Raw genomic sequence first — 23,019 nt, 5'->3', positions numbered from 1 at the left:
ATCAAAACTACAAGGAGGTTATCACCTCACATTGGTCAGAAAGGCCATCATTAAAAAGTCCACAAATGATAAATGCTGGAGAGGGTGTGGAGAAAGGGGAACCCTCCTACACTGCCGGTGGGAATGTTATTTGGTGCAGCGATTATGGAAAACAGTATGGAGATTCCTTAAAAAACTAAAAATAGACCTACCCTATGATCCAGCAATCCCAGTTCTGGGCATATATCTAGAGGAAACTCTGTTTGGAAAAGATACATGCACCCCAATGCTCACAGCAGCAATATTTACAATAGCCAAGACATGGAAGCAACCTAAATGTCCATCAACAGATGACTGGATAAAGAAGATATGGTATATACAGACAATGGAATACTACTCACCCATAAAAAACGAATGCAATAATGCCATTTGCAGCAACATGGATGGACCTGGAAATTGTCATACCAAATGAAGCCAGAAAGAGAAAGAAAAATGCCATATGATATCACATATATGTAGAATCTAAAAAAATTATACAAATTAACTTATTTACAAAACAGAAACAGACTCATAGACAAAGAAAACAATCTTACGGTTACCAAAGGGGACAGGTGTTGGGGGGAATGAGTCGGGAGTTCAGGATTTGCAGATCCTAACTACTACATACAGAATAGATTAACAAGGTCCTACTGTATAGCACAGGGAACTATATTCAAATCTTGTAATAGCCTGTAATGAAAAAGAAAATGAAAAGGAATATATATGTATATATGTATAATTGAATCAGTATGCTGTACACCAGAAAGTAACACAACATTGTAAACTAACTATACTTCAGTAAAAACAAAGTGGGGGAAAAATGAAATTTTAAAAATACCAATATTTTCATGATGGTTTCCTCAAAAGGTTATAATATAAATATAGGCTTGTTCTTCTTCCCTTAAGTAAATATAGTTCCTGAGTGAGTTTTGGTTTTTTTTTTTAAAGAAAAATACTAACACATACAAATAAAACTCATGGGGCCCCATGAAAAATGAGGAGACTTGGAGTGAGGTAACTTTGCTATCTGGATCTCTGTTTTCATCAGGATCTTCAAAGAAAGCTGCCCCTGGATTTCCCAGGGTTTCAAAGCACGCAGCATCGGTCACTGTGATAAGCATTTCTTAGGCCCCAGAACGGATTGGGTTTTATGCTGTCCTGCAAGTACTGAATTTCACCCAAATAAAGACACTATGAAAAGGGATATTCAAAATTAACAAAGCTAAAATATCCACCCCCCTCTTGTTCCTGATCCTATCAAATTCTGTCATTCGTGAACCGGGCTTTTTTTTTTTTTCCTGTTTAAAAATTGTTGTTTCAGTTTTATTTTTATTTATTTATTTGTAATGGAGGTCCTGGGGATTGAACCCAGGACCTCAGGCATGCTAAGCACTCGCTCTACCACTGAGCTATATACCCCACCCCAAAAATTGTTCTTTTAAGTGTGTGTGTCAGCACATGCACACACACGATACTCGTAAGCACTTAGTTCTGGTAAAAGTCAGTGCTCAATTTCAAGCCAACAGTTATTATAAACAACAGCAGCCCCCTCCCCCACCACAAGGAAAGGAAAATTCTCCCAGCGCTCTTTGAACCTCAAAGAGTGTTTGTATAGGCCAGCTCATTGTTTCTCTTCTCTCTGAAAAATTAGAAAGGATAACTGTTTTGATGAGTTCTACAGAAAAAGACAATTTCCATGATTTCATTTCTTGACAAAGAACAGCTACCTCACTTGCTTTCTGCCGCATGTAAGCAAACTCCCAGACATAAAATCTCCCCTCAGAGGAAGCAGTGTGGCCCACAGAACCATCTTGAGTTCTGCCCCATCTGTGACGAGTGGCGGAGGGTGGGAGGGGACGCAACTGTCCCGTGTGCACGCAGCCTGCGCGCGGTGGCTCTGGCTCTTAGGGTGGCTTCTGCCCCGTCACCACTCGATCTGGGTCGTCTCTCCACAAAAAAAAAAAAAAAAAACACCAAGTCCTGCCTGTCTTTTATAATGTTCTGTTTTAAAAGAGAGGAATCTCCAGGGAGAGAACAGGACCCTGAAAGTCCAAGGCCTGGAATTCTTCCTTTCTCTCTTGCCATTTTAAACAGGAAACATTCATGCTAAGAGGGTCCGGAGGGAGCGCTGGTCGTATGTTCATTTTAAGGCAGATAATGTTTGTGTGTTGCGAATGTCAGTGATTTATCCCAAGGGCTTAAAATGAGTGCAGAAAAACCACATGTTTCACTTCATGCAGAGAAATATCTTCTGTAGACTTTGAGAGAAAACACAGGTTAAGGATTTTAAGTGTTTCAGAAATCTCCAACATGAACCAAAAGGAAATAGGAATGAACACAGTGGGGGAGGTGGGGGCTTAAAATATTTTACGATAAAAGATATAATGAATGCTGGAAGTTTTCTAAATAAAAAATAACGTTCTAAAGGAAAGGGAAGATGAAATCCCCATCCTTTATTTCCCAGGGCTGGAGTGACAGAGTACACATTTGTGCTTTATTTGTCATGGGCAATTTAAAATAGAGCAAAGCAAACTGCACTGAATAATAGCAGTTGATGCTATAATAACTTGTACGCAAACAATGTAATTTTTTTATCTGAAAACTCTCACTAACTAAATTAACCCAGGCTCAAGGATCTATCTTTCATTATTATGCATAGCCAAATGAAGACATTACAAAGCAGAGCGAGAATTCTGTTGTTCATCCTTATGAATGTGTTCACATGCTGCTTTCCACGTGGACCCGAGCTTGGGGCTTGTCAGACCTTCAGTGATTTGGGGAACTTACAGACCTGTTTTCACATCAAACCCTGCAGATTACAGGGTGATTCTGACCCTCACTGACAGTGCTTGATTAACCAGACGCTGCTTTCTTATAGCCCTGTCATTTCTTTCAAGTGTCCTACCAGTTTGTACTCTGACGTTGGAGAGATTTTCATCATTTATTCTTGTTGCTGTTTTCCTTTAAAAAGAAATAATAAAACGAGAAGTGGTAGAAAGTGGGGAAGATCTGGGGATGGTGGTATGGATACGTGCACAGAAGGTTTATGAGGTTTTAAGAGCTGCAAACGGAACTCATCTGTTTAACCCCAGGCTAGATAAGACGCAGGCATCTGTGCACTGTTTAGAGACGTATTGCTTCTGTTACGGCAAATGGATCAGAAGATGCTTGTTGTCTTGGTAGAGAGATCCAGACAGGGTCGCTTTCTGTTAGTGTTTATTCTTGCCCTGGACCTTTCTGTGTGCCTACTCATTACACAGTGCAACTCACAGCTGGTTTGGCTTGTCCCAATCTGCTACTGGCCACGTGGTACTTACTGACTTTGCCGTGGAATTGCTTTATATCAAAGTTTGGGGGTGGGAAATTCTAAGCTCTGCGTTGGGAATTTTTCTAGGAACTATAGAGAGCAGAGGGCACACTAATCCACGCAGGGATGTGACAGAAGCTAACCAGACTCAGACCAAGACTGTGGCCCATGTAAAGAGCACCCCATAGACTGAGGAGAGAAGTATGCAATCCCTGGGAAATTTATAACTCCAAATAACATGTGCACTTCCACCACCACATCTCTGTCAGGCTTCAGGGCAGTGGAGAAGGTGAGGGAGCAAGTGGTCACAGCTTTAACAGAGCCAGACTCTGCCTTGTTTAGGAAACTAGCTTGGTTACTGTAATAAAGGCCAACATATAAACAAGACAGAAGTGTATTTCTCCCTCAGGCACTAGTGGGTCCTGACTGACATGCTAGCTTCATGAGGCTGAGGACCCAGGCTCTTACCTTCTTGTTGCTCTGCCTTCCTCAGCATATGGCTTTCCCCCAGGGTCTAATATGGCCACTCCAGTGGCCAACAGAAAGGAGCGAAGAGAAGAGGGCCCCTCTCTTCCTTTTAAGGGCCCACATCATGTCTGGTCACATCCCAACGGCAAGATCCAGTCTGTGGCCACGCCACCTGCAGGGCAGGCTGAGGAATGAGGTCTTCAGCGGGGCAGGCGGCTTGGTAGCTTTTGATGTGTCTGTTCTTCTCTTTCCAGGGGAGGACCACCGGATCCCATAGACTATCTGACAGCAGCACCTCGAGGCCTCTACAAGGAAAGGGAGCTTCCATATTACCCAGGGGCTCACCCTGTGCATCCCCTCAAAGGGAGCTATCCCCGCCCCCCAGACCTGAGGGTCACAGATGTCCGGTATCCCCAGTACTACCCGCCCCCGCCAGCCCCCCAGCACAAAGGACCCTTCCGACAAGATGTTCCACCTTCCCCTCCTCAGCACCACAGAGTACCAGCCTACCAGGACGTGGGCAGACCAGGGCCCCGAGGGGGCAGCCCAGACCAGTACCCCTACCGGGCCCAGGATCCCCGGCAGAAGAACCCCATGACCGCAGCCGTGTAGCTAAATGCCACCAAGCTCTGCCCAGCCCAGAAAGGAAAACATCTAGCATCACCTTAAGGCCTTCTTCCTATTAAGAATTCTCCATGGTACAGATTAGGTTTTTCTCACTGAAGTTGCAACACTCAGCTGCTAATCAGAGAGAAAGAAAGGGACAGGAGTTTGGGGAGGGAAATCAGAAGGAAGAGGAGGGATGGGGCCATAAAAACCATACTGCCTGATATTTGAAATAGTTTTAGAATGGTTCATCTTACTAAGAGTGGCAATTGAACAGGCAAATATCTATGGAGATCTAGAACAGGGCACCTCCCTGGAGCACGCACACTCACGCCCCGTAGGATTGGCAGCCCAGGGCCATCTCTGGCCAGGATCATCGTCCATTTGGGGGCTAAGCTTCAGCCACCTTATTGGAGTTGTTCAGTCTAGGAAGAGTGGCTGCAAATATGGGCACCCTAAAGGAGCAGTTTTTTCATTGGGAAAGCAACAACAGCAGACATGACGAGTGATCTTGAAATGTTTTATACCCAGAGGAAGACTGCATTTCTTTACTTGTAGACTTTCTCAGTTTCTTGGTACCACTCATTTGGTATAAGCATTTCACGTTTTCTCACTTTTTATATGAAAGCAAGATGTGAATGCAGTCTTAGTGTCCTGGGAGAACGTGCAAAGCTAGTCAGAGCTTCCAGAAGAAAGAAATGTCTTCCATGGACCAATGCAGCAGTCAGGTTAAGAGAACTGAAATTCCCGTGGTCCTCACCTTCCTTCCTCCCTCGTCCCAGGCATGATAGCGTGGAGAGATCTGGTTTCAGAGTCATCCCCCAATCTCCTGCCTGTAATTATTGTAAGCAGGGCCTCTACTTTAAGGCTCCCACTTGAGAGCTAAAATGTACTCGGGGAAAAGAGGGTCCAGTGGTTAGGGTGCACAGGAAGCAGGGTTCTGGAGATGCCAATTCCAGACTCGGTGCCAAACAGGGCCGTTTGCACCTGGAGACGGGGAGGGGCTGACTGTGCTCTTTGGGAGTGATAACCAGCAGGTAGTAGATGGTAGTGACTGACTGTGTGTGTATATGGGTGTGCGTGTGCCTTCACAGGCGTGTGATTGCCAGGATAGAGAATGGAAAATAAAGATGCTTTCTGGAAAGTCTGATGAGGAAGGAAATAAAAAGGAAAAAAAAAAACCCGGAAAACAGAAGGGAAGGGAAAAGGAGCGTAAAACTACGTCATTCTATATCTGCTATATTTCATTAACAAAAGTTAGGGCGGGACAAAGGCCAAGGTCTCCAGTTGAGAAAAGAAGGTCTTACGGCTTTGAGAAGCCGAAACTCCACCCTCCAAAACCCGTTACAATTTCTTTAGAACTTTGCAACTATTTTCTACTTATTTCAACAGAACACCTAAAACCTACAACCTGACCCAAAGGAAAACACAAGAGAAGACTGAGAAACAGCAAAGCTTGGGAACAGCAACTTGAATTGTTCAGTGGCTCTTGAAATACTTTAAACCTTTTTAATTCTTTCTTCCTTCCCTCTCTCCGACTCTGCCCAAAAAAAGTCTTGCGTTCAATTTAAACATATTTTGGCCAAGACTAATATACCTGTGACTGTTAGAATTTTTTAAATTATAGTATTATTGAATATATAGAGTATCTATCCAGCCCAGTTTAGGTTTTTGGTTTTGGTTTTTTCTTCCCTAATTTAAAATAGAGTTCTGTTACCAAGAATGATGCAACTGCTGGTTTTAGACTTGGTGTTATTCACTGAATTTGAAGAGGTATCATTTTCTCAACTACTATTTACTTATGGCCCTCTTGAAAATAGACTGTCAACTTGTTTTTTGCCCTCTATCATCTCCTTAAGCCAAGCACCTTTAGATTCTTTGCAATTTGTGCAAAGAGGTTGAGGATTGGGCCCTGCTCACCTAGGGGTGGGGTGAGGGTGAGCTGTAGGGTTTCCCTGCCAACGTGTTGCAAGCTGCCTTCCCCGCAAGCTAAACAAACCATTAAAAGATAATGATGAGGAAAGTATGATGTGGTCTGAAGCATCAAAAATCAGCTCTTCAGAATGCTCCATAGTTTAACCAAATTTCTGTAGACTATTGGACGTAACCAAGCTAGAAGCTTCCTTCTGGATTAAGGTCAAGATCCCATGAAGGCCAGTGATGTAAGGTGAGATTTTCTGTGTGTTGGAGTGGCCCTTGTAGGAAGAATACATTTTCACCATGTTGCTACCTTGTAAGCATAATATCGCCTGTACTCAGGCTCAGGGTGAGCTGCTCCGAGCAGGGTTTTGGGTTGTATACCGACACAATAAAACCGTTGCTAATCCTGAGGGGCAGCCAAAGAGGTGAAGATACTAGTAAAGTAGACCCCCCCAAAAAAAAAATTATAGCAGTTTTCTTTTCTTGATGTGTAACACATGCCCCATTTGACCCTGCCCGAAAGAAGCTAACATTGTGTGTGACAGTCTTCACCAAGCCAAGTGACAATTAAGAACAGCCTGAATGTAAACTTCATACATGACTGTGTCCCACCCCTCCAGCTGTCACCACCAGAGGTATGGAACTCCTTCCCAGAATTTAGAACAGGTTGTTTAGAGTATTTAGAAGACCCAGCTATAATCAGTAGGTGCCCAGTAGCAGGAAATAGTTCCCTGTTTATTTAAGGCCTTGGAAAAACTCTATCAGGTGTCTCCTTGTAGCTCAGAATGCTAATAGCCCCCCAGAAAAGGTGGCACCCACAGTAAGCTATAGACCCAACAATGTACATCCACTCAGCTCCTGATCTAGCCACTGGGGTATCCGGGCCCTGAAATGATGTGTTGGCCTCAAGCCACTAGATGCTTTAAGGAGCTCTGTTTTTGTCCCTTTTTGCAGCAGTGGAAAGATGAAAGGGAGCAGCAGACCACTGAAAAGTTTTAGATGCAGGTGAATTCAGTCCTCTGCAAGGGGAGAAACACAGCATCTCACTGACCATCTCTCTTGGGCTGTGGCAGTATCACTCTTGGTATAATATTGCTTCCCCACAACATCACATCACTGGATGAAAGGCAAGCTCAGAGTCAGGATTCTCTTTAAATCATGGTTGAGTAACAACAAAAATTGGAGTGGGGGCCAGAAATGACTGTGAAGCTCCTTATTCTTAAGATTTTTAGACCTATATGCATTGACCCCACAGTACAGCACGGAGCAAAAATCTTATAATCAAGAGCACAAAGGCAGCCACATACCCACTGTCACCCCACGGAGGAAACTCTGTGCACACTGACTGAGACAGGTTTGAAACTTCACTTTAGCTTTCTTTTTGCCACCACTAACAAAATTAAAACATGATTCTTTATTCCTTCCAAAGAGTTTCTTGAGTTAAATCTATCTTCGGAAGGAAATCCACCAGACAGTCTTCTGAGTTGCCATGCACAGGGTTGGTACGCACACAGGTCAAGCCTTTAAGAGTGTTTATTCCCTGACCTGTAACCACAGCAATCTTTTTCTTGGGAGGAACATCTTAGCGTTTCAGAGGGACAGAGAGATCTGGAGAGTTTGGTGTGGATAGGAATGTGTGTCTGTCAAATGCCCATAGGCATTAAACTCTGAACTCCACAATGAACGGCCTTCAGATCGTTGCTAAATTGGGTAGACACCCTACTGCTTTCTGAGTCCATAAGCAACAGAAAGTCTAGATTTAGTGCAATCAGGCAGGAGAGAGATGGATTCAGAAGCAGCCCACGATAGTATTTCTCTGTACTCCCAGCTCACACCGACTTAAGTGGAAATGATGCCCCAGTGAGACCAGAAAGAGGAGTCTCCATAAGATATCCCTACAAAGTCACCTTTCTGATAAAAAGGAGAATGAATAAGCCTAGAATCTCATATGCAGCTCTGACTTCTAAGGGAAACTCTTTCTCCCTCATGTCCTTAAATAGCAACAGAATCACACACAGCCTGACTTTTAAGGTGGGATTAAGGACAAGCCCAGCGTGGAGAGTGAACTAACCCCCAAGACTGCCCTGACTCAGCTCTTCCAGACAGTGTTATGTTCCATCTCTGCCGCCTGCAGTGCTGTTTACTACTGGAACATAAAAACAAAACCTGCTGTGGATACAGTCACTTTTCCTAGTGTTTTCCTGTGCTTGTATGATACCAAGTGTGTTCATAAGTTCTGAAGATAAATTATGTGAAATCCTATTTTGGCATATGGGGAGGGGTAGAGAATGAATTCTTTACAGACTTTTTCAGATGATCCCATTTGTACCACAGAAAACATTTTGGATGTTGTTATATATGAATATATAAATTTTTTCTTGTTTATTTTGCATTAAAGTAAAGCTTTATTCAGTCAGTAAGAGTCAGAGTCTTGGTTTTCACCACCACCAGTTTGTTTTGGGATTTGATGAATGAGTAGGTTGGTCTGGTCCGGCTCACCCTGGAATGGCAACGTCACAGGGCAGAAGACACAGGGAAAGGGGATCTGTCACATGCTGGGTTCCCTGGAAGCAGATGCTAAGATGGGGAAGAGTGAGCAGGATGTTTATTTGGGGTGCAGGCAGGTTCAACACCCACAAAAGGCAGGGGAAGGAGACAGGACAGGGCAGGGGGAGAGGCAGGGCTGCCACACCCTCCAGCTGGGCCTCAGCCAGCTCCACGGGGAATGTCTGAGCTGTGGTGGCCCCATGGAGTTGTCCCAAGTTGGGACAAGGGAGTCGGGCCTTTATCCCCCAGTCTTGGGATGGGGGCTACCCCGGAGGTGGGAAGGAGGTGAGGCCCAGGCCCAGGCAGTTTTGTTCAGGTGGGGCAGTCCCCAAAAGGGCTGCCAGCTGGGGTTCATCTAGGGAGGTGTTCATAGCAGCTGGGAAAGTAGCCCTTCACTCCTGAAGTGGGATGTGGGCGGAGCATCACGGCATCCCTGACAGTGCAACACTGTCAACCCCTCTCTCATGCTGGAGACGTTCTTACCTTGTCTACAGAAACATGATTCTGAGTTGGTTTTCCTTGAGGCCATCCCTGTTTCCCAAGCAATGTGACTGGCTTATTCTCAGCCCTCTCCCCCCTTCTCCTGCAAGTTCATTCACAGCAAAAGGTTCCAATGACCATCTCTGGACTGATTTGCTCACAATCTCCAACTCTGATCTGTCTCCGAGCACATGCATTTCCACTTTCCTACTGGACATCCCCACTTGGATTTTCCACAGGCTCTCTGCACGCATGTCCAACCTGAAAACAAGCCTGCTCTAAGGAAACCTGCTTCGCATGACTCTGCTGGCCAGCAGCACCACCACGTTCACAGCTACAGACCAGAAACCTGGAAACAACCCCGGACTTCCCATTTATAACTCTGCCCTTTCCACACACCCACCCCCATCTGATGAGATGGAAAGCCAGCAATTCCCTCTGGCAGTCCTACCAAATAAGCCCATGCTTCCCTTCCGGACACCTTGCCATGCCTCAGTGCCGCCCCCTCCCTTCTCACCCGCCCTCCTCAGTAGCCTTCTGTGTGATCTCCCACCTCTTGCTGCGCCTGCCTCTGACCCACCTCTATACTATGCAGACCCACCACCTTCCTCGGTAAATCACATCTTACTGGAACACACACACACATGGATTCCCTTATATAGCGTCTGGTACTCTTTTCATGCGACAATATCAAACTCTCCTCTGCACTGCCAGAGGAATTTTTCTGAAATGAAGATCTGACCACATTACTCTTTGGGAAGCAGCAGAGTCTTGTTACAAGAGCACCTTTGAAAACATGGCGACCTGGATCTAAAATTAGGTTCAACACTAATTAGCTACATAAACTTGGGTAAACTACTTATCTCTCTAGGCCTCAGTTTTAGCATTTATGAAATGAAACTACTACATGTTTTATGGGGTTTTTTAAAGAATTAACCCACACGACAAATATAGGAACTCTGGAGCGAGTATGAACCACCTCCCAGGAGTCAACTGTCCACATCTCTTCCCAACTCCATGCTCAGTGACGACACATTGGTAGTTTGAAATAGATCAGGTTGGAAGCATTCACAACACAGAAGTTAGCATACCCTCTGGAGAGCCAGTTGTTAAACATAACCAGCACACCACTGTATAGAACACACAGTGATATGTTTACAGCACACTGCTGTACGGAACACATGTAGGTGCCCAGCAGTCAAGGAAAACTAGTCCTTGCCTGCATTCACACACACACACAGACACACAAACACGTACATCCTCACTCCGGGAAGCCTTTCGATGGCCCCTTAGTACTTACAGCTTAAAGTCTAAAATCCAAAGCCCTCCAAAATCTGTCCACTGTGCTTTCCCCTCCTTGTGTCTTTTTACTCCTGCTTTTACATCTTGTGCCCCTGTTGTCTCAAATTACTTGAGTTTATTTGAACCAGGCATGCATTTCGCAGAGCTACCCTGGCAATATGAACTCAGCATAGCTGCCCCTGCTCCAAATGCCCTTTGGCCTGTGGGTCCTCGCTCCTCCTTCAGTCCCCAGGCCAACCAGCTCTCTCCCCACGAAGACCAAGCAGCAGAGCTGGAGGGAGGCTCCCTCACGTCCCTCCCACCCTCTGCGAGCAGGACTCACGGCAGGTCGGGGGCACTAAAGCGGAAGGCCACGTTTTCCAGGTTTCCTCACAGTGTGGCTGCCACGCGAGGCCCAGCTTCTACCCGTCAGAACAAACACGGCGGAAGACAGAACCGAGGCCCAGCCACACTTCTGCAGGCCAACACAGTGCAGAGGCGTTTGGTTTTACTGTAGAAGTGTCTGGTCTCTAGCTTCCTGGGGGTCAAGAGGCTGTGTGCGGGTCACCGTGTTAGCAAGGATTACAGCTGAGGCTACGTGATTCTGTTGCCAAGAGGCTTCTCGGGGCCCTGACTTTCTGATCTTCGAAACTGGCTCAGTGAGCTGGTTCTGTAGTGCCATTCTGAGATTTATTCTCGGAAGCTGTGCCTAGAGCTGGCTCCTCCAGCCCTTCCAAACGTGTTTGCAAACACCTACCTCCCCACACTAAATCCCTTTCTGAAGGGACTCAGTTACCTGCAACTGAACCAACCGAAATAACTTCCACGGCCTCCTCCCAAGGCCGAGTTGGTAATTCCATCCTGTATGTTACCGAGACACTTCCTGCAGATCCTCAGTAAAACTTTTATTACCTCCATTACAATGATTAGTTTCCACGTCTGTGTGGCCTTCTGAGGAGTCTCGAATTTGTAACACATTGCCTGGCTCTGACTATATGCTCAAGAAATATTTGTTGAATTCATTTGAATGAAGAAATGAGGTGTGAGGATTCTTTCCCTGAATTGCTGCACGGCTGACGGTCCACCTCACAGTTCAAACCATAAATCTCAACGTCCTGTTGTTAAAGATCACCTGGTTCTACTCTTGAGGTGAAAGGTGTTAGCTCACGTGGGCAGGCCGGATTCCAATTTAAAGCATGGAGCAGGCTAGGAGATTGTAAGTGCAATGGGTAATGCATTATTTAGAGAGTAAAGAGAGGCTTAAGTAAAGAGAAAATGTATTACTTACAATCTACTAAGATGGAAATACTTCAGTGACAGACGATTACTATTATTATTGTATAATTCCTTGGATTTCAGGCAAGTGCTTTGCAATCACTTGCATTACTTGTTCCTTTCAACAACTGCAGGTAGTGAACTGGATGGCTCCCTGACTTTCCATAAGGAAACTGAGTCCTGCAGACAAGGGCACTAAAATAGAGGCTGGATGAATGCTACTTAGGCATATCCAAAGAAACTAGAGATTACTCCCATTAAGTGTCTCCATAATGGAGATTTCTTTTTGGCAGCTATGCTTATTCTCACTAATTATTGTTTACACTACATGCTGAATGTTTCATGATCACAGTCATTTTTGCTTCTCACACAGTCAAAGAACATCAGGTTCATTCTTATTTTGCAGTTGAAGAAACTGAGGCATGAAAAAGTCAATAGAATAACCCCAGAGCCACACAGTGGGAGAGAAAGCTAAACTCCCTTTACTCATTAAGTATTTTTTGAGAGCCTACTCTGTTACTGGCACACAGTCCTTGCTCCTCTGGACTCTCTGCCACGTGGGTAGGTACCTTGCAAGTGTGCATCAGAAGTTCCTTCCTCAGCCTGTTAGCCAGTGTGCCCCATCCTAGTACTAATCACTGGGCTCTCAGAAGTCACCGGTCATGGTTAAAGATGGCCCGTGTTCTCTGGAAGAGGAGAGATACTTCAGCTGCCAACATTTAAAGTTCAACAACCATCCTTCTGACTTGAACCTTTGTTTGGCTGGCCATTACTGACCCAACTCTCCCCACACAATCCCAAATACCTAAGTTTCCTGCACAGTTATGAATGTGTGACACCATTAAAAACAGATGAACTGGACCCTAACAACTTTGACCTTGTAGCTCTTTTGCCTAGTCAATCTAATAAGGAGGTCAAAAATAAAGAGATTCAATTGTGGCCCAACAGATACTTCATGTCAGATGTTGTAAAATGCTGCAGAGAACCCCAGACAGGGAAGAGCCTTGGATTCTGCCCTCAAGGGCCTGACAGTTGAGGAGGAGAGAAAAACATGTAGACAAAGAACCAAAACTCAAAGCTCAATGTAGTGAGTGCTTAAGGGAGGTGAACACTGCCAGGGAAGCCTGGCTTTTGACTTTGGGTGTAGACAGGATCAGGGTAGGTCTTCTGGAAGATGTGACATCTGAAATAGTCTTACAGGATGGGAAGAATGTAGAAGGCCAAGCAAAGAAGGATGTTGGCTCTCCAGATAAAGAACAGAACATTAGTGTCTGCACAGAGACAGGAAACTTCCAAATACATATGATTCAGTGGGAAGGAGAAGGAAATACTGTGATGGGGGCTGGGGGGTTATAGGTTAATAATTATAATAGCTAATATTATTCAGTGCTTAGCAAGTGCTAGATACTGGCCTAAATGTTTTTCAAAGTTTATCCCATTTAATCCTCAAACTCTATGAGAAATCAGAGCCTTAAATGAATTAAGTAACTTGCCCTTGGAATTTCAGACCCAACAAGAATCATTACTTAGAGGCTCTAGGGATTTGGGTACTTGAGAGAATCACTCACATAAATGGGTATTTAAATAAAACTGGCCCAGACGAAAGCATGAGGTGAGTTGAACTAGAAAAATTCATCAAATCATCAGCCCTTACTGGGAAGGGGAGGGCTAATATTTACGGTGTGTACAGGAGCCATGCTGGTTGCTTTCCTTACATTTCTCTCCACATCAATTAAGATCCCCATTTTACAGGTGAGAAAACTGAGGCTCTAAGAGCCTAAAGCATCAGCTATAGCTAGTAAAGTGGCAGCTCTGATTTTAAATCCAGCCTTGAGTCCACAACCTTCCTTGTTACACCAATGAATAGTGGGGATTTAAAGTAAATCTCAGTGCAATTTCTTTTAATTCTTCATCGCTTACATTGTGATTACTATTTAAAGCGTGTGCAATGTTGAAGAAAACTCAGAACGTGTAAATGCAGATTTTGACATTTCAGACTCAAGAAACAGGCGGCCCTGTGTTAGTTCCACCATATATTAAATTATAATCTATGTAGACAGCAGTTTCGAAAGGTATCCAGGCAAATAAGTTGTACTTTTGGCTGAAGTCAGACAGGTAGACGAAACTTCGATGACTTAATTCCCCCAACTATTAAAGGTATAAGCAGACCAGGACCCTCCGTTGGGGGGAGGCTGCCACGCCAGAAAATTTATTAAGAGCAGTAAAGTGCAGGGCCATAATTTCAACAGGTTATCTTGCTTCTCTGGCTAATTGTTTTCCAAGTTTTCTCAGCTCAGAACCATTCAACATTCTTATCACCTGGGAAACGTGCGTGCTCCTGAGGACATTTTCCAGCACGCAGCCACCTCTGTCCTCCAGTCATAGCTATATTTTTGCTCAAAGAGCCGTTGACTAGATTTAAGAGCCGTCCCAGACCCACAATGCGCAGTCTCGCTGATCTTCAGAGAGACGGTGGTGTCACCCTTTGATTTATGGAGAGTGCGGCTCAAACTCAGCCCTGTGCTTTATTAAAGCAGCTTTTAGCCATATTATACCTTCCCAGTTTCAAGCTCCAAATGCCTCCACCACCTAGCAGTCACAATCCCTTTGATAAACAGTATTTGGGGTAATTAGGAGGGGGGCCTCCGCCCGGTACCCTCCCAGCATCTGCCTCCCGACCCCCCAGGTGTGAGATGGCGGGCGGGGAGGAGGCGCTGGAGACCCAGGCAGAGCCCTGCTCTCCAGGCGGCCTTTCAATATCCGCTTCTCTCCTGACCCTCTCTTGACCTTCGCAGTGTGACAGTGTTTGGCCTGGGGCTGTGCCTCTTCATGGTGATTTTTTCTATCCAGGCTTTAAAGGGGAAGCCTCGTAGAGGTGCAGCCACACTGCTTGGGGACCCACTTTCAAAGGCTCCTGTTCTCTGAGCTGTGTTCTGCGAAGCCCAGCAACAGGATGCAGGCCCCCAGCAGAGAACACAGCAGAGAAAGGGGCATAGGAGTACCTGCAGGTGAACCACCGGCCTGTGAAGCCTGGCTTTGTCCCAGAACACGGAACTTTGTCTCTACTGATACATCAGCCCCTTCCCCAAACACAACCAGGCCTGTGCCATGAAAGGCTGGGGGCGAGGAAACCCGATTATTCTCAGCTACAAGTGCCAGCCGTGCTCTACTGAGAAGCACGAGGCCCTTCCCAAGAAGCTGGCATCAGGGTATCCATCCTTCCCCACAGTGTCCCCAGCTCCCTCTGGGATCGTCACTAAGCCCTTACTGCTGTCTGCCACTCGGATCCTACACCATTCCCCTGCCTCAGCCAGCTCACTGGAGCAAGCTTGATGAACAGCCACGTTGGGTGAAGGTCGGGGTGTAACACCCGCCCTCCCGGACTTCTCAGTGCGGGGATAAGCCATCCTAGCGCTGGGCACGGTGGTGGATGGGTTGCGAGTGGCTCTTTTATTGACAAGCTGGGGGACCCAGCTGGTTACTGACCATCTCTTGGCTTCAGCTCCCTGCCTCTGAAACAATGATGGTCATGCCAACCTCACAGGATGGTGTGGAGAGCACGTGAAACAACGTATATGAAGTATTTTTTACATGAGCCCACAAAAGCTCAGTGTTATTTACCATTATTGGCCCTGATTTTTGCAAAGAATCTGACTCTAGGTAGCACTTGAACAGCACACCATCACCACAAGAAAACATTTTCTTTCCAATTCCCCGCTTCCTGTAAGAAGACTGGGTCAGATGCCTGTATGTCTTCAACACCCCTTTGCAACTTGCTACAAGGAGCCGGCCTCAGACTTCTGCAGGCAAGAGCTTGAATTTTATAACTTTGTTTTGTTTTTATTGCATTTATTATATAACTGTCTCCTATTTATTAAAAAAAATGATCCTGGCTTTTTCCCACTTACAGTAGTAAGTAAGCTTTCATTAAAAGCAAAATGATTTAGGTAAATATTACATACATAATGGTACAAATGAATATAGCAACAATCAAGGCATGTTTTTAAAAAAAAAATTACGTCTAGAAACACTGTGTTAAGCCAGCAGAGAGGAGCCCCTAAGGCCTCTGAGACTTCCAGGAGACAGGGCAACTTCTGAAGGATGCAGGCTGTTTGGCTGAATCCTAGAACTCCAGGGTAAGTTATAGAGGAATGGAATGAGGCCAGAATGTTCTGAAACAAAGACTGTGCTGCCCAGGCTGACTTCCCCAGAGGGGATCTGCCCTGGCCTTCAGCCCCTCCCTGCTCCTGGCTGGAGTTCCACCACCTCCCCATGGGTCCTTTTCTTGTTCTCACTCCCCAGCAGTGGTGGCTGCAGGGGCATTTGGATGATTCTTCTGCTAGAGCCAGAGACAAATCAGATTGTACCCAAGAAAAGAAAAGCACCAGGCTTTTATTTGCCCCAAACCTTGGAATAACATCAGCATTGGAGCCGGCCTCAATCTCTGCCTACCTGTCATTACAAAGCATCCCACCCTAATCCAACATGACCTCATTTTAAATCAATTATATCTGCAAAGACCCAATTGCCAAGGAAGGTCCCATTCACAGGTACCGCAGTTCAGGACGTTGAGTCTATCTTTTGGGGAGGCACAATTCAACCCACAACACTACACCCTGTCCGGAGGCTCTCCTCTCTCCACACCTCCCACTAGCGTCCCATCAAAATTTCTGCCCAAGGTGCTAAGACTCGTGCACACTGAAGTACCAACAGCAGACTGCCCAGAACCTGCCAGTGCCTTCCTATGGTCCTTTTCTTCCCCTTCTTTACTGAAAAGGTCACCATTTTCTTGGGACTGGGGAAAAGTCAGCAAGAAATGGGGACATGTGTCCATCTATATTCCTTACTATATAAACAAAAACAAAAACAAAACAAAACTTGCTTTCCTACACTCACCTTCAACAGAGGGGAGGTCACAGGTCACTGTTCTGGCCAATGAGAATTAAGCAGAAGTATCTGGGGATTTCTGAGAAGTGTTTGATTTCCAGATACAAACAGCACACCTGCCTCCTTCTCCCTTATATGTCCCTTCTCTTTCCTGCCTGGGACCTCGATGTGAGAGCTAGAATCCCAACAGCTATCTTGCAACCATGAGGTGATAAGCACAAAGATATGTGGTCAAAACCCAACATGCTAAGGATGGTGATGCAGAAATAGTATTTAAAAAGAGCCAACAGTTATTGAGTGTTTAATATGCACTAGGCATGGCTCTGGGCACATTAAGTGTATTAGTATTAACTCACTCACTCCATCAACCCCCATTGGCTGAGTATATTCTTATCCATATCTGCAGAGGATGAAACTTACACAAACCCACCCACCACAGGCTCCATGCTATTAACTACTGTTGTGTTGTCACTCTCAGCAAAGGTAGAAAGAGTAGAGGGGTCCTGATGGTGTCACTGAGCTGCTACATAGACCTTTTCATTTTAAAACAATAAACCAGCATTGGTTGGGGTTTATGTTACTTGCAGCCGATTGCATTCTTGGCTGACCCTGATATTACCTCCTAGGGTCATCAAAAGGATTAAATGAGAACGTATATGTCTGTGGATGGAGAACAACAGTCAGTTGATACCGTCTAAAACACAATTCTCAATAAAGGCTCTCAAATAATTGGTTTCAACGTTTAACCATTCAGAGGCAAAACAATTAAGTCAATAATGTGGTAGGCAGAAGAAAGGCCCCCCAAAGATGCCCTCATGCTAATCCCAGGAACCTGTGAACGTGGTATATTACTTGGCCGAAGGGACTCTCCAGGTGTGATTAAGGATCTTGAGATGGGGAGATGATTGGGGGATTATCCCTTGGTTCCAATCCAATCGATCACATGAATCCTAAAAGCAGGAACCTTCCTGACCGGGGTGAGGGAGATTCAGATGCTGCCGCTCTGAGATGTGGACGTCACATGCCAAAACCAGAGAGAGGCCTCTATGGGCGACGGCCAGCGAGGAAACCTCAGTCCCACAACACGTGGAACTGAACTCCACCAACACCTGACTGAGCCAATGAACGGACTCCCCCTGCTAGAGCTGACGGAAAGGAGCACAGCCTTGCCAGCACCTTGATTCTGACCGAGTCAGACTCATACTGGACTTCCGAGCTATGAGACTATAAGATAATCAATCTGCATTAAATCATTACACTTGTGATAGTTCTCTATTGCATCATCACAAAAAATAATGGAATCTCAAGCAACATCCAGAGGGTTAGCTTAGGAGCTTTAGAGAAGGAACTGAGTTGCCGCTCACCAGGTCAGTGAGAATCCCACCACGGCATGGAATCCATCACGATCTTCATACGAAGCCTTCTTGCCTGGTGGTGTAACTGACCTTGTTTTAATGCAGCACACTGGCGACCCTGACATACAACTCGAGGGGCACCACTCACATAGCCCCAGGGGTGGCATTCACACAGAACAGTGTGAACAGTGCCTCCTACAGTTGTGCACGGCCCTGCTGGTGAGAGGGCTATGGGGGATCACGGTGGGACTAGGGGCTGGAGCTTGGTGGGGATTACTGGGGCAATGTCTGTACGAGGGAACGCACGGGAGCCTCTCTGAAAAACACCTGCTAGCTGCCCAGTGGCTTTGGTATTAGAGAATGAGCGTACAAATGCCACCTTGCAATGTCAAAAACTCCATTTAAAAAGAGAACAAAAGGGAACGTCTTGGGGTTTTCTCCTCTCAGCTGAGCCTCTGCAGTCAGGGGAGCTGGTCACTGTGGGCCTTTGGGGGGCCCGGTCACCCCCTCTGTTTCAGCTAATGAGGGGATCCCCTTGAGAGGAAGCCGGTAAGGTTTAAATCTGAAGGTTGAGTTGAGGACAAAGTTGACTCTCTGATGACAAGTGTCTATTTTGAATAACAATTTGGTGAAAGAAATACTCAAGATCTTGAGAAGCACTTGTCCATCTAACCTTTTTCCTGGGGAAGACACTTCCCTCTACTCAGAGATGTGGAAACTGAGCCCCACTCCCTGCAGGGATTCAGATTCTGGGGCTGCTCTGTCAAACACAGTTACATCTGCTGACAAGAAACCAGTTATGTAAAGATGTGAGAAATGGAAATGCTGCACCAATTTTCCAGAACAGAATCTGCCTCTAAAAAGGTGTAACTTCATGCAAAAGATGCCTCATCATTTGAATAACAAAATAAGATATGCCAAAAAAAAAGATTTCTCAAAGAGCTGCTGCATTCAGGTTACAGGGAGTACAAGCAGTATGAGGAATATTTCTTGTGCTATATTTAAAATGTTGCGTGAGAAAATAATGTGTTTTAGAAAAGGAGCCGAGATAATGTCACAGACTTTGCTTTAGTGACTGTCAAGTAAGTTTCCAGGCTGGTTTTTCTGTTTCTTACAGATTCCTGGAGGTAATGGTGAAAGCTGCCATTAAAATTCATTAGATGAAAAGTAAACATATTACAATTGATGGCATTCTCCTCTAAATTGTTAGCCCTATTAGTGAGAAACCTCTTGCCTGCCAAAGTCTATCTAGGGTGCCTGCTTCTAAGTACTTCGCCTGCATTTTAATCTCAGGAATACTCTTTCAGTGTTAGATTTCTTCCACACACCACACATCACACAGGGCATTCCGTGAACCGTCCTGAGATGCTTCTCAACTTGCAGAAACCGGGTGCTGAGGTGACAAGCAAATTCTTCCATTCCAGGCATCAAAGTTGGAAACATTACATAAGGATGACAGGAAGAGATTTTTTTTTTCCTATGTGCTCAGTTACTAAGGCCTGAAACAGCAGTCCACACAGCTGAAAAGACAGTCCTGAGAGCTTCCCTTAGAGCCCACTGAAGAGCCGTCTGCAAGGCCTCTCCTTGGGTTCAAAGCAATTCAAGGGCAGCAGAAGTGGAGGGAAGGCTCTGTGCCTGCCTGCTTGATCTTTGGGCCTGTTCCTGTGCGGTCAGGCCCCTCCCTGGCCTGCCTCCCAGGGGTTAGATCAGGAGGAGAACAGAAAGTGGCAGACCTCACCCAACTGATGCAGTGACCCCCTGTTACAGACTGAATGTTCATGTTTTCCCCACCCCCAACAAAAAAAAATTCACAGCCCTAACACCCAACGTGATGGTATCTGGGAGTGAGACCTTTGGGAGGTAATTAGTAAACCCTCGCAACGCGATTAGTGTCCTTAGAAGAAGACAGACGAGATCTCGATCTCCGTCTCTCTCTCTCTGCCAATCTCCAAGCTAGGACGAGAGGCCTTGCCAAGAATCTAATCTATCAGCACCTTGACCTTGGACTTCCCAGCCTCCAGAACTGTGAGAAATAAACGTCTTTCGTTTAAGCCACCCAGTCGTCTACGGTATTTTGTCACAACAGCCCGAACTACCTAAGACACCCCTCACCCACAGAATGTGGCATGATCATTTCTTCTTTGTGAAGTATCTTATCTCTGATCATTCCTTTGAGACGCTCCTGCTATGACAATCTGCAGAGTGATTATCAAAACTGCAGAGTGCAGTTTGGCAAGAAAAACTTTCCATGGGTCAGAATGTTTCTCCCAAACACCGAGTTGGCCCACAAAATGCATCATTCAGCTTGGCAAGCCCTATACTAACTGGCTCTCCTCATGGAAAAGCCAATTTCAAGCTATCCTGAGAGGCAGGTGACACCAAGCTGTTCCCCAAACCTGGCTTCAACAAGAAACGTGGGCACAGAAACGGAGCAGAAAGACTCTTTCCTCTCCTCCCATCTGCCTCCTGGCTTTGTCGTGGTGGCCGGAGGTGATGGACTTAGCAGCACCCATGGGTAAGAAAAGGCTGCACTTCTCCATCAAGACGGTCCTGGGCTGGAATCCCTGCTCTACCACCAACTACGACCTTGAGTAGATTATCAAAACTCTCTGTGACACAGTCTTCATTTACGAGGCAGTGGTAATAATTCCTGCCTCACAGGACATTTAAGAAGGTGAGTAAGATACCTGTGTACACATACCTAGCACAGCACCCAGCCAGCTTCCTTCCCATTGTGCCTTCCTCCTGGCCTCTCTCAAAATGGTTCAGGAACTCCCAGGGTTGATGTGGCATCTCCTCCTGTGTTACCTACCCTCACTCTTTCCCGGGCTGTATCTGAATGGGTCAGGGTTTGGGGCTGACGTTGCAAAAGGTCACAGTGGCAGAACTAAAAAGCCTTAGCAGACAGCCTCCCCCAAGGAAGAACTTAATGTTCATGGTGGGGCGTTTACACAAGATGGGCTCATCTTCGCTGACCTGAGGTTTAGTTCTGGAGAAAGTGGTGTGAACCTATCCTACACTAAAGGGAACAAGAGTTGGCCACTGACAACAACAAGAAAAGAAAACTCAAGCTCAGTTTTTTTCCTAGCTTCAGAAAACAGAAAGTTGAATATAGGTGAATCGTTCCTGCAAATTAGAGCTTAAAGACCGTACTTTGCTCTCTCCCCACTGAGACTGCTGAGGAGAAGTTTGGGCCTTTGGTATCAGCTTCATACTAGAAATAAACCTAACATAATCTATTCATAACCCAGCTCTGAAGCTCTTCCCCTCAGAACTTTCAGCAATAAAATAATAATAATAATAAAACCAGGGAGGGAAGGATGAAGCAATTCAACTTATTTCATTATCTTGGATTTTACACATTTCATTTGCTAGCTTGATAAGGGATGCTATAATCTTTTATGATATCAACATCCTTTTTTTATTGCACTAGATGGTAGGGGAATTGCCCCCAAATTAATAAAAACCATATGCTGGATTTTGATTAGAGATCACTCTGGAACGATGACTGATCTGGCTTGGGAATGAGAATAAGCGTCCCCTGCTCCTCTTCTTTTTTAATCATATGCCTTTCACAGTCCCCTTGCCTCCTTCCCACCCCTACCTTTGCCTTTATCTGCAAAACCAGGGTAATGAAAAGGCCTTATAAATCTCCGGTGTATACATTTGTTACCAAAAATTGCTTTGTAATCTGAGTTATCGGTCCACCCAGTGCTATCTCTACTGCACTGGGGCTAGTAATAACAGCATTTCGTGGTTGCGTCTGGATGTGTTGGGACAACATACGTGTGATGAGACCGGTCTTTTGAGCACATGAGATGTGCCACTGGCAGGGTCCCATTCCTTGAATCTCTAGAGAAAGTGGGAAATTCTCTTATGTTAAAGACAGACTAACCTAGTTAGCATAATCTATTCTCTGAGTAACAGAAAGTCTCCCAACTTGCTTGCTCCAACCCATCTCAGAGCCTGTTCCCACGCCTGACAATGCTTCTTTTCAACAACATGAGTAGCTGAGACCTTCCAACAGCCAAGACAGTCCACCTGTGAAAATCCTTTCCTTTAGTCCCTACTTTAGAGTTGCTCCAACTATGGAATACGTAAAAATACCTGGGAAATTTCTTAAAGCTGATGACCAAGGCATGTCTGTAAAAATGTAGTTTCACTAGGTTTGGGGTTGGGCCCATGGGTCTGCATTTTTAACATGGACAGAAAGTAATTCTGGTGGGTGTGGGTGTGTGTGTGTGTGTGTGTGTGTGTGTGTGTCAGATATATATATATATATATCAGAATTTTATATATATTTTTATATATATATTTATTTATATATTTATATATAGTGTTTCTTCATGAAACATTATTTATATATTTATATATAGTGTTTCTTACATATAATTCTACAGACCACATGAAGAAACACTATCCTTACAGGGACCTTCAAAATATCTTAGTTGTGTTTAAGAGCTTTATCTTCGGGATAAAATGCACTAGGTGCAAATCCCAGCTTTGCCATTTACTAACTATATCATCTTGGGCAATTCAGGTAAACGCTCTAAGACTCAGTTCTCTTTGCTAGAGAATAAGGATAGTAATACCTTTATCACAGGGTTGTTGTGAGGATTAAGTGAAAAACTACATCAACAATGCTAAGCGCTGGGCCTAGTAATTATAATCATTCTGTACAGAGAGAGAGATTCCTAAAGAAAAATGTTTCAAGGGGAGCTATCAAAGAGTTAGCTGCTGTAGTATTTTTAAGTTGATCTTCCACCACAAAAACTATGGAAACAAACCAAGCAGAATACTGGCCTTGGAAAGATTAGTGGTAGGGATTTGAGGAAAATGAAGGTTAACAAGTTATGAAAAAGTGAGAGTAAGAGA

General features: G+C 45.1%; 1 protein-coding gene across 6 annotated transcripts in view; it reads left to right on the top strand.

Annotated features, from left to right (window-relative positions):
• The window catches only part of PARD3B (par-3 family cell polarity regulator beta), a 948,983-nt gene that overhangs the window by 914,338 nt on the left and 11,626 nt on the right, over window positions 1-23,019 (top strand). For 4 of the 6 annotated variants that reach the window (XM_072961408.1, XM_072961410.1, XM_072961409.1 and 1 more), the window contains one exon: window positions 4,048-8,735. The exons of the other annotated variants lie outside the window; for them this stretch is intronic. In XM_072961408.1, the coding sequence (XP_072817509.1) occupies window positions 4,048-4,405 (358 nt within the window). In that variant the 3' untranslated portion in view covers window positions 4,406-8,735. Of the gene's footprint in view, window positions 1-4,047; window positions 8,736-23,019 lie in introns of those variants that run through there. 6 annotated transcript variants of the gene reach the window in all.

The sequence above is a fragment of the Vicugna pacos genome, chromosome 5, assembly GCF_048564905.1.
Source record: "Vicugna pacos chromosome 5, VicPac4, whole genome shotgun sequence".
In the NCBI taxonomy this organism is placed as follows: Eukaryota; Metazoa; Chordata; class Mammalia; order Artiodactyla; family Camelidae; genus Vicugna; species Vicugna pacos.
Note: the sequence above shows the minus strand (reverse complement) of the source record. Positions and strands in the feature narration are given on the sequence as shown.